At 39.8% G+C, this 18,893-nt stretch overlaps 1 protein-coding gene across 2 annotated transcripts in view; it reads right to left on the bottom strand.

The window, feature by feature from the left end:
• The window catches only part of atp8b3 (ATPase phospholipid transporting 8B3), a 20,187-nt gene extending 1,294 nt beyond the window's left edge, over positions 1-18,893 (bottom strand). Inside the window, exons 1-30 of one of the 2 annotated variants that reach the window (XM_026158071.2) lie at positions 18,596-18,893; positions 18,434-18,462; positions 18,101-18,187; positions 16,023-16,122; positions 15,417-15,484; positions 14,957-15,048; positions 14,717-14,830; positions 14,261-14,359; positions 13,631-13,692; positions 13,018-13,090; positions 12,703-12,773; positions 12,178-12,269; positions 11,926-12,084; positions 11,014-11,102; positions 10,735-10,928; positions 10,416-10,624; positions 9,329-9,360; positions 9,050-9,206; positions 8,640-8,828; positions 8,382-8,494; positions 7,829-7,996; positions 6,465-6,576; positions 6,261-6,336; positions 6,043-6,166; positions 4,775-4,961; positions 4,438-4,661; positions 4,264-4,347; positions 3,958-4,182; positions 886-1,024; positions 547-677 (exon numbers count right to left, since the gene is read on the bottom strand). In XM_026158071.2, the coding sequence (XP_026013856.2) occupies positions 547-677; positions 886-1,024; positions 3,958-4,182; positions 4,264-4,347; positions 4,438-4,661; positions 4,775-4,961; positions 6,043-6,166; positions 6,261-6,336; positions 6,465-6,576; positions 7,829-7,996; positions 8,382-8,494; positions 8,640-8,828; positions 9,050-9,206; positions 9,329-9,360; positions 10,416-10,624; positions 10,735-10,928; positions 11,014-11,102; positions 11,926-12,084; positions 12,178-12,269; positions 12,703-12,773; positions 13,018-13,090; positions 13,631-13,692; positions 14,261-14,359; positions 14,717-14,830; positions 14,957-15,048; positions 15,417-15,441 (3,240 nt within the window). In that variant the 5' untranslated portion in view covers positions 15,442-15,484; positions 16,023-16,122; positions 18,101-18,187; positions 18,434-18,462; positions 18,596-18,893. The remainder of the gene's footprint in view (positions 1-546; positions 678-885; positions 1,025-3,957; positions 4,183-4,263; positions 4,348-4,437; positions 4,662-4,774; positions 4,962-6,042; positions 6,167-6,260; positions 6,337-6,464; positions 6,577-7,828; positions 7,997-8,381; positions 8,495-8,639; positions 8,829-9,049; positions 9,207-9,328; positions 9,361-10,415; positions 10,625-10,734; positions 10,929-11,013; positions 11,103-11,925; positions 12,085-12,177; positions 12,270-12,702; positions 12,774-13,017; positions 13,091-13,630; positions 13,693-14,260; positions 14,360-14,716; positions 14,831-14,956; positions 15,049-15,416; positions 15,485-16,022; positions 16,123-18,100; positions 18,188-18,433; positions 18,463-18,595) is intronic. The other variant, XM_026158078.2, reaches the window with a different exon arrangement.

The raw sequence follows: 18,893 nt of genomic DNA, 5'->3' as shown, positions 1-18,893 counted from the left end.
CATGCAGCCTTTGTTGAATCCCGTCTCTGATGATTTTCTGATCATCGCTGCAACTGCTGCATTATTCAGTAATTCTTTGAACTTCGCTCTCTGGTCTAGTGTACTGCATCTGAGTCTGCCGGTTCTTTGAAAATAAGCTCACAATAAACTGCAGCACATGACTAGAAAACGATCAGATAATAACAGAGAAAGAATAACTTGAGATTGGCAGAGTTTTTACGAGCTGCTGCAGGTTGTTTGGCGTGGTATGCGCTGTGATTGTTGACTGTGAGGACAAAGTTTCTGTGTGTTTCCTGTCAAGAGCTGCAGTTTATGAGTCTACAGTTTTTCTCAGTTTTTATGGCCCTTTTTACACCTTCTCTCTTTTGACAGAGAGATGGCATAAACTGAGCAAACTGTGAGATATGGAGCATGACATTCAGTGACTCGAAACCTAAATGGACATACAATTTACATTTTTAGCTTTTCCTTTTGAGAAGTATTCCTTTTCAAAAAGATACACAAGTAGATCCTCCGTTCATACTCTCCCATGCACAAAAAGATCACCTTGTGTTTGTCGTGGGCGTTGAGGATGACACTGAGGGCGTGAGCAGTCACTGAGGGCAAAACAGCTGTCCAGGCAACAAGCAGAGCTGTGAGCCACACAACTGGATCAGTGAAGGCGTAATCAGACGCACCTGATAAAAGGACAAAGATAGAGCAACTATATCTTTAGACAGAAATGGATAGAGAGCCACAATTTTCTAAAGACAAATTGAAATCAGCTCCTTGTTATTGCATGTTTTCTTTTTTGATTTTTAGTCCAACAATGGGATGTTATGTGACATCTTAAAGCAAAATCTCACAAGAGTGACAAACAAATAATAATAGGCCTGTGCTGAATACCAAGAAATATATATTCCTTGGGTGATTGCTCAAAAAGGAAGCGGTTGTGGGTGATCCTGGTACAGATGAAGAACAGCCCCACGGAGACAATTACAGCTGCTATGTTGAACTTGGTCCAGTGTCTGGTCAGCAGAATAATCTGAGACGTGGAAACACATTAAAGGATAAAAGTCCAACTGGATATGCAGTACAGTGTTCATGTCAGAAAGGAGACCGAATAGTAAACATTTATATAATCATATAGTAAGTCTATACGAAATAACGGACCAGCAGATAGTTCAATTACTGTAAATAAAAATTAAATTATATAATTACGTTTTCTAAGGTCAGATCATTCCTATTTAGATCAGTGTTAGAAAAAAATAAGAAAAAAATAATTACATTCAGATCACCAGTGTTGGGCAAGTTACTTTGAAAAAGTAATTAATTATAGTTACTAGTTAATTCTTCAAAAAAGTAACCGAGTTAATAACTGATTTACAAGATTCTAAAAGTTATTAATTACTTGAAAAGTAACTATTGCATTACTTTAAATAAAGGTTTCACTCTCTGGGGTCCAGGGTATAATTGGCCATTTTAAACACTTTTGATTTTCCCTCTACATTTCACCTTTAGAAACTATTTACTTTCCCTTGTTTGGTATCATCCTTTTCAGCACAACCTCACGTGTCTGAATTTACAGTCATGTTTTCATTTTGACATACTGTATTAACACAATTGATCTAAAATCAGAGAAAAAAAAACATAAAATCCTAGTAGAAAATGTTACATATGTTACTGTGATAACCACAAACATGTTTATTGAATCATATTTTATAACTTTAAATGCAAATATAAATTGTAAATTTTTTAATTAGATGCACAAGTTTTGCGAACAACAAAGTTATTTGCAGCCATTTTCCTTTTACCCTTTTTTTCAAACCATTTCAAACTATTTACAGAACAATCAGCTGTTCTGGATTCAATAAAATGCCGCACAAATTATTTGTGCCGCTCCAAAAAAATAATTTCTGTCCACTATAAAGGAGAACATCTCAGCCTGATACCTGCAGGTCTGACAGCAGGTGTATCACTCCTCCTGTTTTCTACCTGGAGACGGCAGTCGCCTCATTGTTCTGACACTCAACACAAAACTATTCACAACACTACACACTAACTACACAACACAACGTCTTGATGCATGCTCAATCATCCAGGTAAGTAATAGGGGTGCAACGATACACAAAATTCACAGTTCGGTTTGGTTAGATACTTTGGTGTCACGGTTTGATATTTTTTCAATACAAAAAAATGTTCATGCCTTTTTAATTTGTCATTTATTAAAATTATAAATATATATTTTTACTCAAAAGTACAGTTTTTAAATTTAATCTTGCTGAAACAACAAAATAATAATAAAAATAAATCTATCTGATCGAGAAATCACTCATATTTGGAAAAGAGAGTTTATTACAGAGAAATGGCTCTTTCCAAAATAAAAGCTATGCTTCTTCTGGGCTATATTCTCAGCAGCATATTAAACATATCAGGTCCCCATAAGGAGACTCATGTGCTAACGGCTGTCTAAATGACTCGGGTAAAGTTTGTAGCATGCGTGCTTGTTGTTTTTGTCTGCTTCCACTTGTCTTTGCACTAGCATGATGTCGGTGTAAATGTGCAGTCATATTCATTGTGTTCCCACTAGTGCTGTCAGCGTTAATCTCATTAAAGTGACATTAACGCCATAACGCGGCAAATCTCCGTTAACGAGCTACCGCGGCACTCGACAGTGCAGCCTAGGCGGAGTAGTTGAGCGCAGATCCACTAAGCGCTCAACACAGATAGCATCTTCAGAAGAAAAGTTGATAAAGTAAATAAAAAAATTCGTATTGTTCGATACATATGCGTACCAAACCGAAAGCACTGTATCAAACGGTTCAATATCAATACGAGTACTGTTGCACCCCTAGTAAGTAAATCTCCAAAAGTTGATTCTGTTCATCTGAACGTAGCGTTTTCAGTGGGAGAAACGTTTTGTCACTCATCCAAGTGACTTCTTCAGTCTCAGCTGACTGCAGGTTTCCCCAATCTTATAAACAGTACATTTGCATAATTACTGAAACCAGCCCACTGAAGGAACAATGGGCTGGGAGGTCAGTCCCTTCATCATAATTATGCAATGCTCATGAGAATTTGCAGAATTCAGAATAAGAAGCCTGCAGTCAGCTGAGACTGAACGTTTCTTCCACTGAAAATGCTACGTCCAGATGAACAGAATCAACTTTTGGAGATACACAAGACAACACATTAACTACACACTCCAAACACGCTAAACGTCACAAATCTCTCACATTTTAAAACTCGCGCTCTCTCTCTCTCTTTCCCCCTCTTCCTAAACAACCAAATGTCATGGTGCCATATCATTTTTTGATTGGTCAACATGGTGCATTTTTCCACCAACACAAACGGGCTGTTTTTTGTTTTGTTTTTTTATTTTTTGGTCATAAGCAGAGAGTGCTTTCTAACGCTCTCCTTAGACAGTAAACGTGGCGAAACTATATATGTGTGTATATATGTCTGTGTATATATTGTTTATTATGACTCTGGTTTTACGTGGTATATATCACCTTGTTGCTTTGTCATCTTAAAGTGGTCGTGTGATTGTCTTACCACGACTATTTTATTCTGCCTCAACCAAACAGCAGCATTAATGTGATTGTTTTGCCCCCTTATCTCCAGGTGTTGTGCCAAAAAGTGATCGTCTGCCAGAAAGTGATTGCCTTCAGCGGGAAGGCCTTCACTTTTAATGATCGCTTTCAAATGATTAAATATGTATTCCAACAGTGGCTATAGATGAATAGGTAATTAATTATAAAACATTTTGTAAACATTATGAAGTTTTCATAACATAACATTCACAAAAAACTTAATTAACTATCTACAAAACATTTAACCGTGGTTATTATAAATATAAATCAGTTAAAAATGTTACACTTTCTGTTTCACTGTGACAACTGCATCTATGAAAAAAAGAATAGAATAGCCCTTTATTGGCATTGCCCATGTACACACAAAACCATAAGACATCCTGACCTCAATCATGGCAGTGAACGTAACTGCCATGGAAACCGTGATCGCCATCGTCTGGTAGTCAAAGACCGTGTTGTCGAAAACGCAGAGCGGGATGAAGGCGAAAACGAGCGATGCATACACAGCATGCAGGAGTGACAAGGACAACTTGAGAGGGCTCACGAGCTCATGTCTCTGTCCACACTTGTACAACTCGGGAAAATTTAAGCTTTTTTCTGCGCTGACATCCTAAAAAAGAAAGAGGCGATTTTTATTGTTTAGACATTCACACTTATCTTCTTTTAGTTTAAAATAAATTCTCCAGCTCACCTGTTCAAAAAAGGCCAGGCAAAGAATTGGGTATGCACTGTAGAAAACCGTGTATAAAGCGATGAACCATGATTCATACAGAGACTGTGAGAGAAACGTAATTTTTTGAACCTCACTTCATGCCGTGACTATAAGGCTTTAACTGGCATAATTTAATATCTGTTTTTGTCTAACCTGAGCACTGAAGCCATTGAAGAAACCAAACCATAGATGCACAAGGGCAAAACTGCAGGTCTTAAACAGGAAATAGCGCAAGAAGAGGGAAATGCGGCGGTAGGACCAGCGGCCATGGACGAGAAGCAGCCGCTGCAGAAACCTGAACTGGGCCAATGCAAAGTCTGCATTCTGCACCGCCTGACCTCCCTCCACTCCTGCCAGACCCACACCAACATGAGCCGCTGGTGTTGAGGAAAGAGGAAGGAGGCAAATGTTAAAACATGAACACAAATGGTCAGAGCACACTGATTTATTTTTACTTTTTTATATTGTAGAACTACAAATAAACCCTTACTCTTGATCATATTGACATCATTGGCACCATCACCAATGCTCATGGTCACTGAGCTGGTATGTTTTCTCACCAACGTGACGATTTCGGCCTTCTGTGCAGGTGTTACGCGGCAGCACAGCACAGACTGACAATGTTCTGCCAGGCTCATGAATGTGGCCCCCCACTCTGGCCTCTGGTCAAACTCTGTCTGGGGAAAACAACACAAATGCGTAGATGCAAGGGAGACTTAAATAACAAAGTCATTTATTATGGCTGATGCAAAGTCCAAGATACAAAATCCAAAAGGCAATAGACTCAAAGAGGACGTTAACAGATGCTCAGACAAAGAGTGAGGGGAAGGACTGGACTATTTATACACAAGAGGGTAATCAAGGAAGCAGGAACAGGAGGGTAATGAGACAAAACTGAGCTTAATTTAGACAGAGACAGAGGGGGGGAGTAAAACTAAAGGTATGAAACAGGAGAGAAGTCAAAAGTAAAGCAAAACATGATTAAAAACAAGGAAACACAGAAATTTGAACTTTACAGAGGAGATAATGCAGGAAGAAAACAGAGGAACTAAGAAACTCTTTAAATACAAGCAGTAACTAACGCAAACTGAAGGCACAAGTACTAGTGAATAAATGAAGATCAACGCTAAATGATCAACAAAACTAAGAACCGAGAAACTATGAAGGAACCAATCAGAATTCTCAAAAACAACAAATCCAGGCTTAATAATAAACAAGAACTGAAATAAAGAAATAAAGGCCTGATAGTAACAAACAGAAGACTTTCTAGAGTTTAAAAAATTACTTTAACCACCTCACTGTACATAACCCTACAACAAAACCCTCGAAGGGGACTGGCGGCAGCTCCCGGGCCTTGCAGATCCTCATGTACTAAATAGAAGTGAATGAGTTAAAGAATTGAAAAGTTGAGAGAGGGTGAGGCACGAAAACGAGAACGAACAGTTTGTAGAAGTGGGGGAACAAACATAGATGAGAACTGGAAGCAGCATGTTTGGAGTTGTGGTCCCGCTCCTGAAATTCAGATAATTTATCTCCAATTAATGTAAAACTAATGATTTCTTGTTTGATCATTCCACTGGGCGCAAGAAATTAGTCCTAAAAGAAGAAGAAACAGAAGAATCTACTGCTCAACACCTTTTAATATCGCCTCTCCATGTCTCTGCAGAATACAACTTCTCATGAAACCAAATCGTCCGCAAATCATAAGATTTACAAAACTTTACATTGTCTATGTATAGCACAGGTTGGTGTGTTTACCAGCTCAGGTCCGGTGAGGACCACGGAAGTCTTTGCTACAGCCATCTCCTTGTCTACAGCCCACAGCTCTGTCTGTCTGGGCTTAAAGAAACTGACCCGTGGATCTGGGGACTGGAGTATCTGTCTGCAGGGGCAAACAAACAAAGATCAATGGGATGGTGTGAGCGTGTGTATGTGCATGTGGTTGGATGTGTCTGTGTATTTCTAACACTGCTAACCTCAGCTCGTCCCATTCTACTATTCTGCTATCAGGATCCAGTAGTTTGCAAGAATATCCAATATTCACTGCAGTCTCTACAAACACAAGGAAAGAAGTCACAGATGGAATCAGAATAACACAGAAACCACTGTGAAACTTTATTTTTATGACACGTTCAGAATTTATGCCATGCTCCTTGTTGTGTCACAGCTTATCATAATACCTTTTTTGTCTCCAGTCAGTACCCATACTTTAATCCCGGCCTCTTGAAGTAGAGCAATGGTTTCAGGCACTCCATCCTGAAGTCGGTCCTCAATTGCCGTCACCCCCAGCAGCTAAAGCAAGACTTAATTTCAGCATCCATACAGCATATTCACATTTTTAAATATTACATACATATTTCATACCACAAAGTTCTATGACTATGCCCATAAAAATATGAAATCAGCCCTTTAAATTAGACTAAAGACTTCTTCCGGGGAAGAGTGCCTACCTGTGCATTTGTGCGTGCCCTAAAACTCCTGCAATGTGTTGGAACAGACATCCTTCAAATTGATTATCATTTTAGAGAAGCAACCAAAGTCACAGTGAGAAAGACTGTATTGCTGCAGGCAATAATGTTATCAATGTGTTGTGTGCTTGTTGCATGCACTGCAGTTCATGCAGTTTCCACAAAATAGTGATGCAGCAGAGAGCAGACTGAGAATAAACGACGCCATCACAAACTACCAGACTTTCAAACATCCCCAGTGTTTGTTATCTTAATTAACTGTCTACAAATATCTCTCAAAGGTATGTTTAAAAATGCAGTTTATTGAACAGTTTCTGATGCATAAAGTGCAAGAACACTGCAGTGTTTTGCCTCAAATCCTCATGCAGTTAACCTCTCAGCTATAGGGGAAAATACACAAAAAGCTTACGGGTCTGACCTGCGACTTTTGCCCCCTTTACTGATGCAGGCAAATTTTCTGTTTTTAGCTTGTGGTGATAATGCTGAGTGGACTGTGGTCAATCAACAGTTTCTTGCAAACCCAGTGCAGTTTGGTTAGACGTTTAATCACTTACAAACATGCTTCAAATCAGTAATCTATTTGCTGTTACTAAACCAAACAATGGGCAATAAAAATAATAAACAAATATAGATAAAAAGAAACACATTTGCATTTTAATATAGAATATTTTAAATATTATGAAACGTAAAAAGTAAATTAAAATTTTGGACGTCACAGTGGAACTCTGTTTTGATGTGCCGAGCGTGGTAGGACAACTCATGACTGACCTCAAGCTTTGCATGAGATTCATTCACTGAAAATGGTGTATGGTGAAACCAGATCTTTGTGATTGTAGTCTAAAGTTGTATGACTGCATCAGAGTCAAAAATAATGTGAGAAACTTGGTCAAGTTTAACCTTATAAAACAGGTTTTAACGAAGAAAAATTTTTTTTAAATCAGTCTGCGCTCAGCTCCACAAATGCGAAAATAAATTTTGGGGAAAATAAAGGGCTGAAATCTTTAAGCATTAACATTATTAGAACCCTTTAAATGAAGAACTGACAATATATAAAACCACACTGAGCACGAGCCCACCTGCAGGTCCATTTCCATCTCGTCATATAATTTTTCCAGCAGCGCGTCACGGTCGCAGGTGACCATGGTGGCAGACTGAGCCAGAGTTTTGTTCCACTGCTCCCATGATGCTTCAGGAACAGATCGAACCGCAACGCACAGTGTCCGCAGACAGGCCTCGGCAAACAGCTGACAGAAGATAAGTTAGATTGGTTTTTGATAGGCTGACGTTATTTACTGAGTAATCCTTCAGGCAGAACTGGAAGAAAAAAAACAAGCGATAATCAGGGATGCCTCAGCTATCTCATTAGCTAGTAACGACTGGTTGGATCCGTTCTTGAAAACCTACTAATCATTGATTAAGAGCCTTCAGTATAGTGTGTAGATGGTTTGATGATGTGACAAATGATAACTGTAGTGGAAGATAATGTAGTTTTAGTCTGTGTAGACTTGCACACATCGCAGTCACAGAAATTTGAGAGCAAATGCAGAGTACGTGATAACTGTTAACAGGACGGAAAAAACATTACGTTAATTTAGCTTAGCATAGTGATTCAAAACAGGAATGCTTTACCTCTAGAGCTCTTTCAGTCCTTTCCTGATGTGGAGAGTCCTTCTGCAGTCTCTCCAGGATCACTATATCTGCCCCTTTACAGTACAACTTTATTCCACCTTCTGGCTCCCGCACTAAAGGCAAAAACCCCCTCTTAGTATGGACTAAACAAAAGGATGTCTAAGAAATAACAAAAGGCTGTTTGACTTAGAATCAAACCTGTGTGAGCCAAATGAAAAAAGCTATTATATGCGTGTGTTTAACAAGAGCTGCTCTCACCCAATACAGACATGCGTCTCCTCTGACTGGTGAAGTCCAGCAGTGCAAGGAGCTGATACCTGCGAGTGACGCCCAGCTCTGAGACAACAATAAAATCTCTCGCCCTAGAAAGAAAGACCCAGCCCAGCTCTCTGGCAGCACCAACAAGTGCTTCCTCATCTGGGGACGCAGCCTGGTAAACTGGAGTCTCTGTGGGAACGCGGTTAGTGCACAAAGGAGGAAAACATGTTGTCTTCCAGAAAAGGACCACAGTTATTCTGCCATGCACATTCAGATTAGTGATTTACAGGTTTTCTTAGATAATAGCAGAGAAAAAAAACCTTTAATCTTTATTTAACTTTAGTTAAGTTGACAAAATTCACAACTTAGGTAAAAAACATTACGGACTCACGACATGTGCAAAGCCTTACGTTTCTTCCACTCTGTCATGACAGTATGGCATAAAGCCAGCGCTGTAAGGAACTGTCTGCTGAGCGGACACTGGTTCCCTCTAAGTCTGTCCACGAGGGCTGGGGCTGACATAAACAGGCCACCACAGGAGAAAGGATTCCAGCTTAAATCCATGGGCTGCCCAAAGGCGGGGAAAGAGGTAGAATATAAGATGATATCATTTCAAACATATACTGAAGGATCTTTAGGGAATACCTTAGAATAAGGTTAAGTACATATAAAAAAGTGTAATTGTTTACCTCTACATCCTCTGCCCCGACTGAGGCATCACCTGTAAATGTATAAAATAAGACATTTATTTATTAATATATATGTTTTAAAGAAAGAAAAAAGAAAGTGTCATCTGTGGTGAAGGTTGGTATTAATATTCTCCTGTGGTGGTGAATGTTGGGGTTACTGTTGCACTGAGCATGTTAGGAGTCTCCGCTGGCCTTTCTCGAGGGATGAGGTTTATGATGTAAGCATCTTTCTCCAGAGTCGTCTTTGTTCAACTGTAAATCTTTGCTGTCTAATTTGAACTTACCTTTACCTTGTACGAGTTTTTAATGAAGGAAATTGCTGCAAATAATAACTCAGCATGTAACCTCACACATTACTGGGCACAGGCTGTACTGTTGGACCATTAGTTGCTAACAAAGTATTCTTAGGGGAACAAACTGGGTCATTGCTGCTAAAGTTGTGTCACGCTGATGAGAAAAACTGATTTAAAGCTTTCGTGTGTGACTTTGTATCAGCGGCTGAGCAACAAAGACACGCAGTTCTTTCTGTGCTACTTCTGTGCTACTTCAAGCTGACTCCAAAAGTGAGTCGATCCCATGTTTAAATGCCAATTTTATTAATATAGCACATTTCACTACACCTAAACTCATTGTGCTTAACACAGAAGATAACAACATAAAAACCTTTGTGGGTTTACAAAGCCTTGAGGAAGTGCAAACAGCAAAAATAAAATAACAATTGCCACACTTTATGACATTAACCAAAATTGCTAATCTTAACTGACAACTTCTATCTCTCAACCAATCCAGACATGGTGGCTTCATCCAAATAAAAACTGCATAACTGGGCACTTTGCAATTACATTTTAAAACACAGATTCTAAACATCTGTGCAAAATCATCTGATGTATTCTCTGTTAATGAGTTTTGCTTTTGTAAAGCAGAGTATTTGGCTTGTCCAAACATCCACCTGCCCATGTGGCATGACCAGAACATGGTCTGGCCTGCTTTAAGCTGAAAAATTAAAATATCACATTAAATATAGTGTTTTGTTTAGTCACGACACACTTTCAGGTCAGTAATCTGTAAAAGAAGGAGCTCTTGTTACCATAGATTTCCCCAGCTATGCAGCATTGTCTAACGAGCAGGCGATTCTGGGTTAGTGTTCCAGTTTTGTCACTCAGCAGGTATCCCACTTGGCCGAGCTCCTCGTTCAGTGAGGTATTCCTAGCCTGAGCCGGTTTGTCTGCCTGCTGCCAATACATCTCCAAATCCCAGCCAATAAACAGGCTGTGGACCGTGTGGACCAGCTCAAACCTGCAGGCACACACACATGCATGCATAATAACCCAACACACGCACGCAGATGTGCATACCCACTTTTCTCCCCACCCACAAATGATTGCAGTATTGTAGATGGAACTAACGAGATGTAGAGGGCTATAGGCATGGCTGGGCTGAGAAGGATGATGTAGCTCCAGTAGATGAGGAATCCGGTGTAGACAGCATTGCTGTTAAACACCAGAGCAGACAGAACGCTATTCTGTCTCATGAGCTGAGCAGAAAACACGCCACTGCCAATGGCAAGGAACAGAGCTGCCAGCAGCACACACAGGACTATCTAGACAGAGCACAGACACACAGGGTATATAAAAACTGCAGAAAATGTCTCGTGGTTGTTATTCTCATGCCCTCCATGCACTCACCCCCATCACCACTTTGTTAAAAACTTTTTCCATCTGAGTCCTCTTCAGTTTCACTTTCCCGCTGTTCCTCAGGATCTTCGTGTCTGCGCCTGCCGTTAAAAACACCACTATTAGATGCTATTGCTGACCGGGCTGATTGAGTAGACGGTCAAGCAGCCAGAGGGTGAGAGTTCAAGCCCGCATGTCAACAAGCTGATGTGCCCTTGAGCGAGACGCTGAATTCCTAGCAGATCCGGGGGTTTCTGACCCCGGTGCAGGGAGGTCAGGGGAAGAGAGGGTTTTTCTTTGCAGGGATCAATAAAGTATCACATTATGTTTTCCGACGATGCTGTCTCAATCTCGCAGACTGTGGAAAGTCGCTGAACTTTGTGTGCAGAAATGACAAAACCATTCTAGGGCAGAAAACTGATTTGAACTCAGCCCTACAACAGCAACAACATGCAAGCTTTGATGGAAGCAGGTTATGTCGAGTGCGAGTTTGCTTAGAGTTATTGTCAGGCTTAACTGGGGTTACACCAGTGGGCAGCTTCAGATTAATAGTATGAAACTCATCTCTGGATAAATTTGATGTACTGATCTGCTTAACCAGAACGGGAAGGGTCAAAGCTATGGAATCCGTGACACTTCTGCCTCGTCCAATAATGTCAAATCAATGATGACTCAAAAGACAGGAAGAGCCTATAATCTGCCAGACGCCCACAGCTATAAGAGTGAGGTAATCAGGACCATTATTAGCAGCAGATTGTATTCCTCATAATAACATTTGTCATTGAAGTGAGTGGAGGCAAGAGTGCAAGGTGAACATAGCAGATCTGGGAACATTGTGTAAAAGTGATATCGCTGTGCACTAAAGTAACAGTTTTCTGAACACAGATGACATAGTTCCACTCCTCTTTCCCATCTAAAGAGTACCGGTGTAGATAGCCAAGCCGTACGCAAAGGTTGTGTTGCGTAGGACTGTTCCCCTCAGCAGGATGTGCTCGCTGTCCAACAGGAGACCCTCTCCCCGCCACTGCAGCTGACCTCTGAAGGTGTACAAGCGGTTGTTGGGTTCCTCACAGCGTACAACACCTGGGGGAAAAAAAATCACATTAGATCTCACTCTTACTATTTGGTTTTTATAAATGCACATCTGTATTTTTTAATAAAAATAGGTTTATTCACCATCAAAGGAACTGAGGGCCTCCTCTGAGGGATTAGAGGTCAGATCTTCGTGTGTAGCGCTGAGCGCCTGTCGGTACTTGAGGTTGGTTTCTCTAAATGAAGAAAAAAACGGAAGTGTTCATTACAAAGTCAAACAAAAGAGCATCAATACACTGAAAATACTGAAAACACAAATTAATGTTTTGGTTATATGGATGAGGGCAGTCGTACGGTCTTAATTCTGTAGTTTATGAGTTCAATAAAAGACGATTTGTATGCACTGACACATACAGTCACACCTCTGCCTCCTCTATTAATAAAGATGTTACATTTATGTCATGTTTTCAAATTTTCTCCTTCACAAACATTTTTTGACGCCCATATTTGAAGCATTTTTATTGTCCCGTTCAAAGACTTAGAAAATGTATCATTACTGTTACTGTCTACTTTAAGCATCATAAACGTTTCTGCATTTACATCAGTGTGTGCGGTGCCAATACATTTTAAGAGAATTATTCAGGGACCGGACTGATTGTGTCTCTTTACCCATCTATATCAGCCGTCTCCACGTAACACAGACTGTGAGGCTCTGAGCTACATAAAAGAAGAAGATCGGCCTGGGTGGGAAAACAGAAAACGTTAAAACAAAGCAGAGAGGGTGATGAGGGCGAAGGTGTGGAAACACAAACTGACACAAAGCACGCACTAAATCCAGTTGGATCCAGCTATCCTAAGAATATACTGGGTTTTTTTTTTACCGTGTACTGTATTTTCTAACAATATTATTGTTATTATATTCTCGAAACAAGGACAAATAAAAATTGCTGCACATTTCTACGTTTTATGAATCAAGAAGCTCACTGGGAAGACTTGGTCTTTGTGGATCCGCAGCACATCCCCCACACACACGTCTTTCCACTTCTTCATTTGAAAACTGAGACAGAGAACAGACGAGAACTGAACAATTGAGAAGAAAAAACCCTTTTGAATGGTTTTCTAGACAAACTCAAGCAAAATGTTTTAAAAAGCAACACATAAAAACATAATTAGTAACCAACATTCAAATTAAAGTTTTGTTCAGGGCAGGAATTTACAGATTCATACTGTTTAATTACAAAAACAATGAATCATCTTTACACTGGTTGTGTTTTTTTGTGCATTTAGTTTGTTAGTTCTTTGCAGGACAGTGATGATTACATGAAATAGTACAATTCTTCTGTAATATGTGTAATATTTGCAACATAATATTCTCAGAAACAGTAGAAGTTAAAAAACATGTGTCATTAAGAGGCTGGTCATAGTTCTTATCTTTCAATAAGTGGGGAAACTGCTCAGTGCATTTGCCCTGCTCTAATGCGAAAACGGGACTATCCAGGGATTCACTCATTCACACTTCATTAGAGGTTCATTAGAGGTCTGTTTCAAAGTGGAGATGTGTTGGCTCCTGAGAGAATAACCCCGCCTTTGTCCTCACCTTTGGGAAATGAGAATGTCACAGGGTCTGGAGTTAATCTCAGAGTCACTGCGTCTTCTTGCCTGTATCGGATGTAGGGAGAGAAGGACGGAGACAGATGGAAGGAGAGTAAAAGAGAATGAGCAATTGCTGGGAAGCATGACAAGGGTGGAGGGTAAGAGTGATGGACAAGGAGCAAGCGAGAGGGAGTGAGGGTGGCCATGAAAGGTTGAGAAGAAAAGAGGAGAAAGGAGAAATGCCATTACGGGGCTCTACAGTGACACCAGCTGGGAGATTTACACCCTCCACTAAATGATTAGTCAATAGAGAGGGGTCAAGCAAGCATTTCACCCAGAGCTGTTAACGACCGTAACTCAGCGATGCACTTAACCAGGGAATTCTCCATGCAAAACATCACACCTGCATTTAAAAGGAAAGGCTTTAATGATGGGAGAGATAAATTAATGCTACTGGGATGACCGGTTCCGTCAATGAGGAGAGGACAAGGAGTCAATGAGGACAGTGAAGGAGAGAAACAAGTAAGTGGCATGGGCATAAAAGCATGCGTGAGCCCGGTCACATACTTATATTCAAACTCCTTTATCTGTGTGAGCGGAAACATGCAGCTCAGAGAGGGACGGGAAGCCTCACCATGTCGTTGCTGAGGTCTTTCAGCCCTCTCAGTGAGAGAATGGAGATCAGCGGGATGATGGTGATGTACCATGGTACTGATGAGATGGCAGGGACACACTTGAAACCACATGCAAACACAAGCACGCGTCAGCCACATCATCCAGATAAAGTTCCTCCACCATTAATATAAACTATGCAAAATGCTTGCAAATGTCTGCTGAGTTAAGTTCATTTTGACAAGCTACATTAACCAAATACGAGCTGGTTTGTGATCACGCTCACTAGTAAAAAAAAAAGAAAAAGTGAAATATAGAAAATTAGCAGCATGCTATATCAGGTGTAAAATGTAAAAATGTCAGCATATTAAATTATGCATTTGTTAAAGCTGAGCTGACAGAAGCACACAAAGCAGGATTTTTGGATTCATAGCATGTAAAAACAAAGCGAGACGCCACAGCAGAGCCTTCATCTGACCTGCAACACCAAGATGAGGAGATAATAGACATTGGCTGCTCGCTGGAACTGTTCAAATAGCGTCAGGGGCAGGAACGTCAAGGGGGTGTACTTGTAGCTGCGCACCACATTGTCCTGGCAACCGATGCGGAGAGCCATGGAGAGGGGCAGGTAGAAGACACACATGCAAACATCAGCGCATCAGCCTGACTCTGAATGTATCAGCAGGTGTAAGGTTTTCGTGTGGGATGGCTGACTCACAGCGGATCTCCCCCAACGGAAGCACAGAAAGGATTTCTTCTGTTTTGGTTTGTGGTAGTGGCGGCTGTTTGCTCTCACCTCCCATGTGAAGCCTGTCAGAAAAACTCTGTGATCTTAGACAACATTTACATAAAGTGATTTTTATGAGTCATTTTTAACAGTGATTACAGATGCAAAGAATTTCCTGCACTGTGCGTTTTCATGCAGGTGGATGCTGTATAGTACCTCTGTCAGTCCTCTCCTCATATCCCCCACTTAGAGTCTTAAGAAAGTTAAAAAAAATACTCAAACAACATCTGCTAAAGAAACTTTATCTACTATAAGAAAAAAAAAATCAGCGTGGATGTGAAGGTTGCAAATCAAAACTGACATCCAACTGCATTTCTTTCTGGACGGATCTTATGAACACAGATATGAATACGGTGTCTGAAATAAAGTACAAAGATCAAAAGAGACGTACCAGATTCAGCACTTTCATTGACCATGATGTTGATGAAGACTTGGACGCTTGCAGACTCCTGTTTGCTGCTACACAAAGTAGAAATATGTTTTATCAGCAGACATGCAAACTCATCGCAGTTCAGTGACCACACAGGCAGCAATTTGATCTGAATAGGGCTGAGCTCATCAAAATAACCTATTGGAAAAGTAGATTTCACCTTCTTTCACCTTCTTTCACCATGTTTTAGTGGAAAAAACACAAAAACAGAAACATATTTACACTTGAAAAAACACCCAGTTAGAGAGGAGATGATAAATGGTACGGAATGGCCACAGCAGGAATTATGATTTATTTCATTTAATCATTTGAATATTATTGCGTATCCAATGGATACGGGAGATGTGCTGTGGAACATTCAATCCCTTCGGTAGTACATTCTTGGTTTATCAGTCGTGTACTTACACTTTGTTACTGCTGATGTGCTGATTTAAAAAGACTACCCAGTTCTCTGTAAAGCGTACTCATACTTGATTAACTACACCGTGGCATAAACAACAGGTTACTGAGGCAACCTGAGGGCAACAGCAGGCTGACACATGTATGATAAAATACTGAGACGAGTACCTGATCTTCCTGCTGAATCTGGAAGCTAACGAGCAGTCCTGGTGAAAGAGGCGCGAGGATGTTCGGATCCAACCAGCTGCATTAAATCTGCAAAGTTTTACTAAAACAAAGAAAAAACAGACTCATCAACAGAAGATTTGTATGCTAAATTTTACCTGTTTCTAAGTAACAACCATCTGGGCCATTTAAAAAATTGGAAAGCCATAAAGTTTAACTCGTTTAACTGCTCCTCACTCACAGAGTTACAGGTAACATGTCTACAAATTAAGGAGTACTTTACTGTACGTTCCATTTAGAGTATTGCTCTAATATCTTTCACAGTACTTCTACTGTAATCTCATTTATAGTATTTTTACTCTGTTTTTACTGCACTTTTATTGTATTTTCCACTGACACTGATTATAGTATTTTAACTGTGAACTCATCTATAGCATTATTACTGCAGTTTATTTTATGGTACTTTTTTCTGTATTTGTGCTAAAAAACGCTTGTGTTGTGTATTCATTTACAGTACTATATTTTCATTTACATCATTGTTGATTATTGTGAAATATTCTAAAACTCTCATTTTTAACCTGTAAAAAACATTTGAATTGCAGTCCAGCACTTTAAACTCAAAATTGAACCCTAAAAGTGAGGTTCTCATATAGATTTGGATGTAAAATATGCTTTTAATTGTAAAATATCACTTTGAAATTATGAACAGTACTTGCTTATTTAAAAGGAACACCGACTATTTCCACTTGTGGGCCTCAGTAGTGTCTCATATTAAAGCATATCATTAAAAATCTATTAAAGCACTTTTATTGCTTATAAAAAATACTCAATTTAATAAACAGGAACCCTTTTTCAATAAACACTGTTATGCAGGGGGGAAAAAAACACATAACAAAAAACATTAATAACTAAATTTAGTAGAATTTGCCATCTCATGACCATGATTCTTTAGCAATATTGACTTAATTTGGAGAAGATAAGAAACAACTTGTCTTTTTCATCTTTTGTGAACTCTGAAATCCTGGAAACAAACTATGAGCAGATAATTTTGTCTTTTTTTTGGACATTTGGTGGCCGCTAACCAGCTCATGTGTTCCTTACCAGCTTGCTAGGTCGTTTATGTAGCAAGATTCAGCCATCACCTGTTATTCAGGTGTTTGCGTCTCTCATCCTGCTAGAAGACAGACTCATCTTGGGCTGGATTTCATGATTATAATCTTTGTTATTCTCTGGAGGGTCACTCTAACAGAACTAACAGCAGGAACTGGTTCATTTGCCACTATCTCAGGCCGGAAAGCACAACAAGAGCAACCAATAACAGTTGGAGTTCATCCACAGGACGGAAGACTCACTGGAAATGTTATTTGTCACAACACTGCCAATCCCACAAATAGAATCGAAATCTGTGAGAAAAAAGCATAATATATGCACAACACCTGACACCATTCCACTACACTGTGTGAAAACATGTTTAATGAACCACCTTGTTACAAAACAGATGATAAACATTGTGGGATGTCTCAAGAAAAATAAGGCAAATTTTAACTCTACACCTCAGTTTTTAAGAGTAAGTCTACCTGCCCTTATTACACATAAATGACATGTTATAGAACCCAGTGAATCTCCTAAGGCAAAACATTCACACTGAGTATTTTACCACATTATTCAAGCAACTTGTCAAGATCTATGAATACTTCAGCCTTTGCTTACTTTTCCATTCTTGCGCAATGGTGCTGGAATGGCCACAGTAGGAATAGCGGTTTATTTTATGTAAAATCATTTGAATTATTAATTAAATCTCTGCAATTTCTACTGTTTACAAAGATACCAATGGGCTGGATTGGATATGGGAGATGTGCTGGACGTTCACACCCTTCGGTAGTACGTTCTTGGTTTATCAGTTGTGTACTTACACTGTGTTATGTTACTTATAAATCCCTGCTGCTGATTTAAAAAGACAGTTCTCTGTAAAACGTACTCATACTTGATTAACTACCCTCTGACATAAGCAAAAGGTTACTGAGGCAACCTGAGGGCAACAGCAGGCTGACACATGTATGATAAAATACTGAGACGAGTACCTGATCTTCCTGCTGAATCTGGAAGCTAACGAGCAGTCCTGGTGAGAGAGGCGCGAGGATTTTCAGATCCAACCAGCTGCATTAAATCTGCAAAGTTTTACCAAAACAAGGACAAAACAGACTCATCAACAGAAGATTTGTATGCTAAATTTTACCTGTTGCTAAGAAACAACCGTCTGAGCCTTTTAAAAAATAAGAATAACAGAAAGCCTGGGAGAATATTAAACTCTTTTCACTAATCATTAATCCTGTTTGTACTGCTGTGAACAGTAACTCTGTCATTCTTAAGTAATAACATATAAACATACAGTTTTCTTTAAGTCACAAATTTACCTCCATTGTCTGCTGCACAGTCCACGAGCCTGTGTAAAAAACATTACAAACACCTGTTTAGCTTAGTCATTAATACTGACTCCACAGACCACAACCAGACATTAACACGAGTGTTTTCACAACCATTTTTCAGCTGCTTTACATAGCTCAAATCTGCGCTACCTGTCTCCCTCCTTTATCCCTGTGCAACATGACTCCACCTTTCTCGTTCTCCCATGTGAAGACTCCAGTAACAGACTGTACTCCCCGAGCACTGTACCTGAGGAAAAAGAAGGTAACGTAGGAGGGGCATCAAACCCTCACATGCATAACAGATCACTGTTTAAATCTCAAATGTGAATAAAGCACAATTAGTGATTTTAAAAGAATCTAAGCCAAATAACTTGAATGAGCCAGAACGTCCTCATGAGGATATGACAGCACGGCCATTGTGTCAGCAGTGGGAGTATCAGCTTACAGG

The sequence above is a fragment of the Astatotilapia calliptera genome, chromosome 23 (assembly GCF_964374335.1).
Source record: "Astatotilapia calliptera chromosome 23, fAstCal68.1, whole genome shotgun sequence".
NCBI lineage: Eukaryota > Metazoa > Chordata > Actinopteri > Cichliformes > Cichlidae > Astatotilapia > Astatotilapia calliptera.
Note: the sequence above shows the minus strand (reverse complement) of the source record. Positions and strands in the feature narration are given on the sequence as shown.